The sequence below is a fragment of the Taurulus bubalis genome (assembly GCF_910589615.1).
Source record: "Taurulus bubalis genome assembly, chromosome: 19".
NCBI lineage: Eukaryota > Metazoa > Chordata > Actinopteri > Perciformes > Cottidae > Taurulus > Taurulus bubalis.
Window position 1 is genome coordinate 13,097,906 of NC_136607.1, and position 12,070 is coordinate 13,109,975.

Consider the following 12,070-nt stretch of genomic DNA (forward strand, 5'->3'; position numbering starts at 1 on the left):
AAGCTGAGAAATTAATTATAAAGGTGTGTATTTATAGTAATAGAATGTCTATAAAGAGGATGAACACTCTCTGAGTCATTCATTACCACCAGCGAACATGGCGCAGACATGAACATTTTCAAACCTTAAAGAGCTACAAATGAAAATCTCATTAGTAGGAATCTTTTCAACTGTGAAATATGACTTACCCCCTCCAGGGTCTTTACAGCAACATCATATGATCAGCCAGCTTGTGGGGTTTAAAGTCTTGTGGGAGGGACGGGCACACTGCTGCGTTATACCGGGATAATATCGCTGTGAAAGTGCTGCACCTTCACAGACATATCACCCAGCATACAAATAACCCTCAGTTGATTATGCCTGAACCTTCTACGCACAACAAACAAGCCTCACATCCGCTCTGTTTAAGCCGAGCAGCCTAGTCTGTGGTGTCGCATAACGATGCATGCAAGTCACAAGTCCTAGTCTGAAACAGGTCCTCCCCCTTCTTCTTCAGGCTTCCTGTCCATTTTAGATAGATCAAGATCAGACTTCGGTCTCCCTCTGTCCTGTTCCTCTCCCAGCAGGTACGGCTGTTGGAAAAAATAGGGAGATTTTTAGTTGGAACAAATAGGAAGAAAGAAAAGACACATTGTGATTGGCAGATGACTCAAGAGCTCAGAGACACCTGAGAGGCCTCAGTCCACGCCCACCAGCCTGAAGGCATGCAAGCACACACACACACAAGCAAGGTGAGGGAAGTGGCTCAGCTTCATTCCTGCAAATGAGAAATGACCTCTAGAAATGATGTGGTAAAACCAGAAGGTGTCCATATGCATTATACCTTAAGTCATTCGATGTGCCTCTGGTTTCTGTCTGTGAGCAGAAAAGCCTGTTTAACACAGACGTGAGTTGTTGTTGCTTTTAGTCTTCCCAACCATAACAAGACTAAATAGACTGCATATTTTTAATAGCCTACTTATTTGTATATGATTAACACATTTAACTGTATTTAATTGCTGTAAACACCTCATAATGATAGCTATTACGATTTACTATATAAACTGTTACTGAGTATTTGTACAATTCGCAATCATCATCACTCACGTGATGAACGTTAGGAGTCGACAAATCAATACTAGTCTATCAGAAGCATTTATTTGTTAGCACTCTCTAGCGTCAAGTCAACGTAAATCATACTAACAAACACATGAAGAGAAGATAACCCAAGTTAGTAATATTACAACGTTACATAAGTGATATCTTGAGTTAGGGTTACGTGATTAGCAGTGTCTCTTTTAGCTTTCCTCTTGATGTAACCGAAGGAAACATTGTCAATAACATGATTAGCGTTGGTATTAAAACATTAGCATTACCTAGCGTTAGCATCTATGTGAGCATCCTTGCAGCTGTAGTGAGTTAGTTGCTAGCTAGTGGTTGTAGTAGTGGTGGTGGTGCTAGTAGTATTAGTGATGACCCAGTAGTGCTGCTATAGTTGTGCAGATCTTCTTGATGTATAAACACCATTTATCACCGTGGTTATGTGTGTACACAGTGTCACAATGACGTTAGCTAGGGCCCCGGCTAATCCGGCAGTTCCCCTCCACACCACTAGGAGCGCGAGAGCACGTTTTAGCGAAACCAGCGTTCACCTCGGCGTCACTTTCGTGCGACCGTCTCTGCTTTGTTTGTTCCGCACACGGCAGCAGCAGAGTCGCACACACCCACTTTTACCCCCCTCCGCCCCCCCCTTCAGATACTTTCAACCGTGTACAAACCATCTGGCGAGGTGTCCGCAGCCGCTCGGTCCAACATGGCCAAGTGTAGTGATCTGAAGATCTTCCTGGAGTCCTCTCTGACTGAGATCTTCAAGGCCACAGTGAGTGACATCCTGGACTCAGTGGACCGGACCCTGTCTGAGTACCAGAGCACAATTCTGAGGATCGAGTCCGAAAACGAGGACCTGAAGCAGCTGCTGTTTGCACAGAAGAGCACCGAGTCTGCTGCAGAAGGTACGTTTGTCTCCACTCGGTGAATGACGGAGTGTGTGTGTGTGTGTGTGTGTGTGTGTGTGTGTGTGTGTGTGTGTGTGTGTGTGTGTGTGTGTGTGTGTGTGTGTGTGTGTGTGTGTTTTTGTCGCGACAGCGCACCGTGTAGCTCCGTGCCTTTTGTGCCAGTAGTATCTGCATTGTCAGCAAATTGTCCCTGTGTGTGTCTCCCTAGACATCAATACATGGCGGCAATGTGACAGTATAAGAGGCTGAAAAGGCAAGCAGACGTAGACAATGCAGGCTTTCAGTACCTGCAAAACAGAGCAGTGCAAATGTGTATAGAAATAGTAAGTAAGAAATATGCCTGGGAATCCTTGTGTAATATTTAATACATTATTTAACTACACTGTAGTACACTACTGTCACACTATACTGCCCATACTAATGAGGGCACCACAGGCAATTCTACAGTGAACCACAATATTGGTGTACCGGGGAAGATGTAAATAGGAATTACATGTTTGTATTTACTGGACCGTCTAGAACGAAGCAGCTTCACTGATTCATAGATAGCTGAGATGAAACTGTGAATCTGAAACCAATAAGTGTTGACTTGCATAAAAACAACAGCCCCATTGCCTTTAGTATTGCAACAGCTATTATTTTGTAATTTGGCTCCTCAGTGGTGGAATGAGCTCCTCATTGACAGCAGAAAGTATCTACATCTTCCGCCGCAAACTAAAAACACATCTTTTCCAACTATAGCTTGAATAAAGAAAGTAGCACTTTAGTGGCACTTACTTATATCACTTTGTTGTTTGGCTTTCAGGAATCATGGTCTTAATATTTATAATGCTCTATGTAATGTCAGCTCTTTGGAGCATTTTAGTGTTGTTATTATACACAGCAGTTTCAGCAAAAACAGCTCTGTTAAGCTTGCTGTATACTACCTGTCCAACGCCTAACGACAGACAGGCACAGTTAGCGGTTAGCTTGTGAACATGGTGAAGTGTTTAGCAGCTAAAGAATCACATAATTCATGCAGGTAGTAGAGACAAAAGCAGTCTGACATTGTCATGCCACCAAAAACTGGGGAAAAAATCAATTGATGCAACTTTACATGTTAAGTCAGTTGAGATTTTTCAGGCTGTTTAGTTGCTTCCACAATGTCATTCAGTTATTTCCCTAGTTTGTTGTACATCTGTCTGCTAATCAACACTTTATCTGTGATGTGGTTTCTCTCCAAAACACAGGCTGTACTAGTTGGATCATTATTGTCTCTTTGCCTTTTTACAGATATTTGTGAACAAGATGGCACAGAAAATCTTTCGACTTCAGAATGGAACAGTTGTCCCATCAGCTCCACTCAAGGCACATTCAAGATGTCCATATGCAGTAGTGACAAGAAGAGCTTCAGGAGGAGGCAGAAAGACAAGATGAGGGAAAGTATATTTTCCTCCTCATTTTTACGGCAGACTGATCAAATGGTAGAAAGGCCATGTGTGATCACAGGGGATGTATGTGTGTCCACCCAAGACTTGATACCTGTAAAAGCAGAGCCAGACCTGGACGAAAGCAGTGCTATTGACCTCTCCCAGACTTCATCCCTTCTCAATCTGACAATGAGGCCAGTAAAAAATGAAAGCACGGAGGTCAGTTTACACAGCCATGATGCATTTGCACCTCTGCCGTCACCTACAGGCCTCGAACAAGAATCCAGAGGCAGCGACGGTGTTAAACTCACCGATTTTTCTGACGCTTACATGCCGGATGGACAGTTCATCAAGACGGAGGAAGAGGAGCAGAATGGGGTGTTGCAGTACGGTGACGATGACTCTCTGCGAGAGTTGAAGCATGCATTGAGATGTTACCCTGAATCAGAAGCGGACCCCGAGGCGGCAAGCAGACAGGTCGTGGTGCCAGAAGTAATGGCACGCGAGGGAAACGCTGCTGTTCCCGCAGATCCGTGTTTGGGGATTCGCAACAACTTTTTGCGCTGCCCCACATGTCCCAAAACGTTTAGTCGAGCAGCCTCGCTCAACATCCACATCAAGACGCACAGCGGGGAAAAGGCCCACAGCTGCAGCTACTGTGGCAAACGCTTTGGCCGGGCCGATCTCCTCAAATCCCACAAGCGCACCCACACAGGAGAGCGACCCTACTCCTGCACCCTCTGCAGTAAAACATACGCCCATCCCAGTCAGCTCAGGATACACAAACGCGTCCACACTGGAGAAAAGCCGTACTCCTGCTCGCACTGTGGGAAGCGCTTCAACGAGCACAACCAGCTCAAAGTTCACTTGCGGACTCACACAGGGGAAAGGCCTTACAGCTGCCAAGATTGCGGCAAAACCTTCAGCAATGCGGGAAACCTGCGCATACACGAGAGGATCCACACCGGGGAGAAGCCATACTGCTGCGCTCAGTGTGGGAAAAGGTTCAACGGCTTGGGGGACCTCAAAACGCACTATAGGATTCACACAGGAGAGCGTCCCTACAGCTGTGAGCTGTGCAAGAAGACCTTCAGCCAGGCGGGCCACCTCACCATACACATGCGGATGCACACGGGAGAAAGGCCGTACAGCTGCAATGAGTGTGGCAAGAATTTCACGGTGGCCAGCAGCCTTAAATTGCACCAGAGGACTCACACGGGGGAGAAGGAGTACAGCTGCTCGTTCTGCAGCAAGAGCTTCAGCAGGTCGGGTCACCTGAAGAGACACGAACTGGTCCACACCAAAGAGAAGGTTTTCCACTGCAACCAGTGTGGGAAGAGCTACACCGACCAGTCCTCCCTTAAGAAGCACCTGAAGATGCACACGGCCAAGGAGCAGAAGGCGCAGAGCGAGGGAAGCACCAGTGAGACTGAAACGAGCCGACCTTCAGCCTCGGAGACTCTTTCGGACACGGATAGAAGTTAGAAACGAGTTCTGAGAAGATGACAGAAATAAAAGCTGAGTGAGTGATTTTACAAAATCATCTTAAATCAAGGTCAATTTCCTTCAGACGCGCATCTCAAAACCGCCATTAGCAGGGTATTATAAGCTGTTGTGCAGTATTTTGGTGTCTAATAAGCATTTAAGCGCTTTGATCTGTTACTCAAACTAGATTTCCTGCATCGTATATTTAAACACACCAGTAACCCCTGCACTTTCTTTAAGGCAGGGCTGCTGTTGGGTGCTGGGGTTGAAACCTCCTTGAAAAAGCTGTTAAATGTATCTTAAGTTAAACATATTCTATTATCCTGCTGTTGCAGAGGAAAACTGTGCTGTCACACTCAAAACTGTTTGATGTTTGTGGTACAGGGCAATACACTGTTGTCTTATCTTTGCTGTGATGTGGTAGATCCAAATACTTAGCCATCTTGTGGTCTCCTCTCTCTCAACACCGTGTACAGAGACAGACAGAAGGACCTTAAAAGAACTGTTATGTCACCAAAATAATGGTAATGTATATGTTATTGAAAGAAATGACGATGAATGGTTGAACCACCCTGCTGAAACAAGACACTGAAGTCCAGGTTTGTTTTGTGTGGTGCCCTGACCTTTTTCGCCACAGGGGTCAGTAAAAATGAACAATATAATTGTTTTAGAATTAAAATATTAAGATGCTTCAACACCCATGTATACATGTTGTAGTAGCCAGAGGGTTAGACATTATTTCTAAAGAATAATTAGAAAGTATTAATATATTTCTGTATATAGCTTTAACTATAACAGTCAGCAGTCTGGTCCGTTGAGCTGACACGAATGTATTAGTGTTACTGAAAGTAATGTTACTTAAAATGTTCTGTATTGATTGCTTTCAATATTAAATTAATAATTGTTCTGTAAGCCATGTTATCAAAGAACGTCTAGAGGATTTGTTTTAGTTTGTTCACTGTTCTAGCAGGAAACGCGTCTCTTACCGTGAATTATCTCAAACTGACACACACAGTAAAATGTTTATGATGAGGCTACTGTTTGTTGTTGCGACTCGTTGATATACCTGCACAGCAAAGTATATTGAACTGAGTGTTTGCTACTAGGAGTTTATTGTGACTTACTTCTGTGTGATCTGTGACTAAATTAAAGAGAAAGGTTAATCAAATTATTTATGTATGACTTATTTATGCTTTATGTATTTGTTATTTGAAATCAAAGGCAGTATGCAAGAACAACTTTTTTATTTGTTCCATTAAGTACAAATACATACATGTTTACACATTTAATGCAACCAGGAAAGCCAGTACTACACAGAATATGGTGACGTGCCTGCATCATCAGTGGTTCCCAGTGTTTATTCCTCAAAGTATAAATGCTTAATAACTTCACACACACACACATGGGCACAAAGGTGTAGTTTCTACAATGGAGATGGGTGGATGTGATTTTATATGCTGTACTCAAAAAATCACTCTAAAATTCCTGTGGTTTGTTTGTGTTAAATAAAAGAATGTAATATTTTAAATATAACAAAATTCCATTGGCTTCCGTCGTATTGAGGCGGGAAGGATTTGGTATCTCTTAGGGATGCAAAACATATCTTCATTATAGATTATTGTGTAGAATATTTTTTCCCAATCCATCAAATAATTGAAAAAACTGAGAAAAAAAGCGTAGTGAAAAATTCTGTCATCTTCAACCTTTTTTTCAGTCCCATAAAACAACAAAGACATAAAAAGAAGATGATCCTCCCATTTTAAAAGCTAGAACTTGCTATATTTTTTTATTACATGCTTAAAATGTTTTTCTATTGATCAAACAATAGATTAATCGACTGATTGTTTCAGCTCTTGTATCTCTAAACCTGGACAAGCACAACCCAGCTATCTGCATGGCTATCCGAGGGAACTGAGGAGTCTTTTTTTTAACCACCACTTTAGAGTTAAAGTTAGAGAGATAATTTTGAGAAGTCTATAAATCTAAACTATGCTATTAAGGCAATAACTTAAATTTGTTGAGCCCTCCTTGGGGGACCCATTGGAAACTACTGCAACAATACATCTTTTTAATAATCAGCTCAAACAAGAATAGGATATATTCTTCAATGTTTCACAACAACAGAACATTAATATATATATATATATATATATATATATATATATATATATATATATATATATATATATATATAACACATAAAAAAAACATGTATCCCTAGTGGAGTTGTGTCATGCTGCTCGGGCAGCAGTTGATCTTTTCCTTGGACAGATAGAGCATCGGCTGAATGCTGCTGCTGAAGTCCATCAAGCCGAATGTGACGTAGTGGATGTAGCATTGAAACACGTCGGGAGAGAAGTAGTGCTGGAAGGGGAACAGTGCGACGGGCGGGAAGTAGTTGAACACTATGATAGCCAGGATGATGAGGACCATCTTGAAGGCTCTCTTCTTCACAGGGTGCATCTCGTCTCTGCCGGGCCCAGACTTCCTCAGCACCCAGAGGATCGAAATATTGCAGAACACCATGAAGGCGAACGCTGCCAGGATCATCGCCGTGAAGACCTTGTCGAAGTTGACAATGTTGCCCACACATTTAGCGGCGGCGTAGGCCAGAGTGATCAGCCAGACTACGATGGCCAGGACTGCCCTGTGGTGGCGGTCCTTGAGCCTGGTGAAAATGATGGGGTGGACCACGGCCATGTAGCGGTCCAGGCAGATGCAGGAGAGGAAGAGAGGCGAGGAGTCTTTGATGCCGTAAAAGAAGCGCAGGACGTACCAGGTGCTGCTGGTGGTGAGGAAGACTATGTTGGCCAGCTCAAGCGGAGGGGTGAGACAGAAGAGTACATCTAGAATCGCCAGATGAGTGATGAAGATATCTGAGGTGGTGGAGTCCCCGTTGTTCTTGTGGATGAGCCACAGCACCATGAGGTTGGCTGGGATGCCCAGGAACATGTTGATGAACTGCAGGCCCAGGTACCAGATGATGGCAGCGGGCATGTCTTTGCAACGCTCATACACGGTCCACTCACCAGCAGTGGAGTTGGGGGTTCTGTAAGAGACGACGAGCAGGGAGGAGTTGCTGTATAAAACCTCCATCAGGGGACATAGCCAGAGAAACGAAGAGCTGTCAGATAAACAGAACAAACACACTCATTGGTTCACTGCAGTTAGACAGTGACAGTTTCAGTAGACTTCTAAGAAATGACTTCTACGAAATATAGTTCCTCAAAATACCCTCTGTAAAAAATAAACCTCACTCATCGAGCAAACTGTAAAACAAAAATGAAGTCTGAGTCAAAAAGTAATAAAGAAAAATGCTTATTTTAGCAGCTAAAGCATTGGATCAAAAAGAGCAAAAGAAAACATATAATACTGTTACATCAAACTAGTCTGCTTTAAATACTTTAGAGAAAAAGCTGCTTTCAATCATGTAGTTCTTCAACTTGAAAAACCAACCAACACACATAAAGTGGTCTCGTGCAAAATGTCAAATTTAATGCAGTGAGTTTGATGCAGTTTTTGTATAACAAAAGCCTCTTACCTTGAACTGGCACTTAGTCGTCTAATAAACTGATCTTCCCTCAACTGTCTGTGTTACGGTCACACTGACTCCGCAGACTCCTCACCCCATTTCATTTCCATACGCTCTTGCACAGCCAGTGAAATGACAGCATGTCGAGTGTGGCTATATGAAGAGGCTTGCACAACTGTTTGCATGTTTTCCTTCATGTATCCACCATGTCAACAGGTGGCTCATTCCACTATCTCTGTATCTGAGGGTGACATGCAAATGTGCAACCGGACTACAAACAGAGATCCATGTCTCTTGCAGAACATGCAGATAATTACCACCGTAAAAGACACAGCTATGAGGATGAAGAACTCTCCCAAGACACAGGATGTGTATGTACAATTGCAGTATTTGAATTTAGAGGTCAGGAGTTGAATACTCACCCGTTCAACAGGATAGTGCCGCACCTTCCTGAAGTGACTGGGGTCCCCACTCTCCACTTAGTCCTTGTGACTCCTGTGTACGTTTGTCCCAGTGTGAGCAAATCCAGAGCCCCTACCTCAAACTATGGAAAACATCTTTTAGAAGATGACCCAACACTTCAGGGATCCTGATCATCCAATCAGACGAGGGCGTGGAAGCTGAGGACTTTCCCTCGATGCTACGATGTCTTTGTTGGCCCCACGTACATCCATCACATATTTAAAATTAAGAATAAAATAATCATAAAACAAGGATTAAGATGCGTGAACGTGTCAAGGTGAGTTGGGGGACAGAGCAGTGAAATATGAAAAACTGGTTTGTGTGGAGTATGTGTTGTGGCAAGCCATCATCCATTCACACCGATTGGCAATGATGCAACAAACCGATGGCGCCTGACGGAAAATCGTCAGTAAACAACTGATGCAACAGTCCAGAAAATCACTTCTGATTCAAGTCAGTGTAACGATGTGTAATATGTTACGTGAGGCTGACACGTTTCAAGGTGTCATGTCCGTTTTCGGGTTTGTGCTGCACCCAACATGCAGAACAAGGACATAGAACAACAAACTCCTCGCACCGCGAGTCACTCAGTGTTATTTAATTGTGTTTTTCTGAGTCTTAGCTTGTTAGATGATGTTGTTTTTTAAAGCTTATTGAATGACCTCTCAGGTGACCTTTCACTCCTCTTTTATTAGACATTAAAAGGCACTGTTGGAAGATAAGGTCAGACCTTTTAATTTAAAGTAGCAATACCACAGTGAGTGCATAAATACTCTTTTACAAGTAAATGTCACATACAAGTACAAAAGTAAAAGCATCACACTGTACCAAAGAGTAAAATTACTCATTTTGCAGAATAGGACCGTTCAGATTAATGTATGGTATGCATTATTGGATTATGGTCATTGATTCATTAATTAATCACTTTAATATTGCCTCTGGTAAATGTATGGCTCATTTTAATTTATTAACTAAAACAAATATACATTTTTCCCTGGGATAGATAGTCTTATTAATATTATATTATCATGATTTATTTGTTGATAAAATTTTGTATTCTTAATCTGAATCTGCAAAGTATCTAACTAGAGTTATCAAATGAATGTAGTTGACAAAGTAGTCTACAGTATTTAGTACAGTAGTTCATTAACATCCCCAATCAATGTTGACATAGTCAATATATTACATGATATAAACATGTTGCTAAAGGCCTCTTGACTATTTCATAATTTATCACTTTTTCAGCAGTGTACTGCAGGTTGTGTGTGTTGTTTTGGTGGTGTTACAGTGTGTTGTTCCATGTGTGTTTCCGGCTGTTTGAACAGCTTGACTATCCCACTGATGAAACTTGACCCAGGTTTGTTTACCTTTGTGTGTCTGTCTCTGAACGTGTTTGTATTGGTGTCAGGTTCACAGGAGATGTGTTTCCTTCCTATAAGGAAGAAGATATGTCTCCCTCCTGTAAGACTCTCACAGGTTTGTTAAATCCTGCATCAGAGCAGAAACATACGCATACACACACACACACACACACACATACACACACAACACACACACACACACACACACACACACACACACACACACACGCACAGCTGCTTCTCTTCAAACAGGCGCCTTAGAAATCCCTGGAGCTTCCTGAAGTTGTAATTTCCCATCAGTTGAACATATTTGCAGATTTATATTATGCATTTCATTTTACTCACAAATAATGGTCCACAGATTCAAATAATTTGGTTCACATTTTTGCATGAAGCACCACTCCACTCCACTTGATGAAACCTGATTATGAAAAAATAAATTATTTAGATCCTTCATGTAGATAATAAGCCTTTATAAATTGACACTGCTATTCCTATGTTGATGGTAAAAATTACCATGTATATAAATCAATAGCTTTTTAAAATCACATCGTGCTTAACAGCCACATGGAATCAAACAAACTTGTGGCTGTGAGAAAAAAGGAAGAAATGTTAACCAACACAACCATCAGCTGCAGCAAATGTCAAAAAAACAATTTATTAGAGCATAGATGAGCTTCAAACCATGAAACATAAGCTTATAAGCTTATTTGGTGTTACCGTCTCCCTCATTGAAAAATCAAAAATCTATTAATATGCAAATATTTTCCATTTCAGAAATTTAACTGCTGAGTTACTTCACTGTAAAGTCCATGATCAGTGAAAACTCATTAAAGTTGTTATAAACGTTTTTCGTGACAAAAACGTGAATATATAACAAACAGTGTGATTTGTTAACCGAAAAGTAAGTATATATAAGTAAAACAAATGGATGAGAGGAATCTGTGAGGCAGTGGCTGCTTTGAAAATGTGCTGCATGGGTGTTGTGCTGTAAAAACAAAGGCAGAACCCACGAGCCGCAACACAGTGATGGGCTGAGAGGAGATCAAGCTGTCACGCACGAGGCGCACAGGTGTGTCCAATATGCCACTGATTAATCCCCAATCAGGTCTGCAGCCCCGGAGAAAGAAAGCACAGACACAGCGGAGAAACCAAACACATGCAGCGTAGTTTAGAGAGTTTTGAGCAGTTAGACTCCTCATTAAAACCGAGCTAATCACATCGGAGGGGGAAGTGGAAATGTGGTGCATGAATTACATCAGATCACTTGCTATAGGGACATTACCCTAATTCATGACAGGAAATCATAACAGAACTAAGCAGAACAGACCCTCCTGGAAATTCACTCTTGCTTTATTTAAAGAAAGTTGACTTTTTCTCTTCCCGCCATCAATAGTGCACATTAAAATGTGGAAACAGTAATGTAGAAGTGAAAACACTGGGTAGTTAGAGTTCCTCAGTTTAGGTTATGATCTGCAATGTTGAAAACAGAAATTGAAACTGATGTATCATTGACCAAAACGTTGTCCAAAAACCTGCAAAAAAAATACCCTGAATAAGCTTCTCTATTTATTCATTTTCTTAAAAAATAAGCCTCACGATTATAATATATTGGCATTTAAAAAAAAGTTGCCATCTTCATCACATGAAATATTAAAATGTGAAAAATATTTGTAATAATCTTGGTAATGTACATTTGATCCATTTTGTATGCAGTGCTTTGGTTTAAAAGGATTCTAAATCCATAATGTAATACTTAGATATAAGTGTTTGAACTATTTTAACCTTTTACATAGAGGGAAAAACACAGAGCAAGGAGCCACAGAA

At 41.7% G+C, this 12,070-nt stretch overlaps 1 protein-coding gene across 1 annotated transcript; it reads right to left on the bottom strand.

The window, feature by feature from the left end:
• Positions 1 to 7,105: 7,105 nt before the first annotated feature.
• hcar2 (hydroxycarboxylic acid receptor 2) lies at positions 7,106 to 7,984 on the bottom strand (the record flags this gene model as incomplete). Its single annotated transcript, XM_079234982.1, has 1 exon — positions 7,106 to 7,984. The coding sequence occupies one exon, from the start codon at positions 7,982 to 7,984 to the stop codon at positions 7,106 to 7,108; it is 879 nt and encodes a 292-aa protein (XP_079091108.1).
• Between the last annotated feature and the right edge of the window lie 4,086 nt (positions 7,985 to 12,070).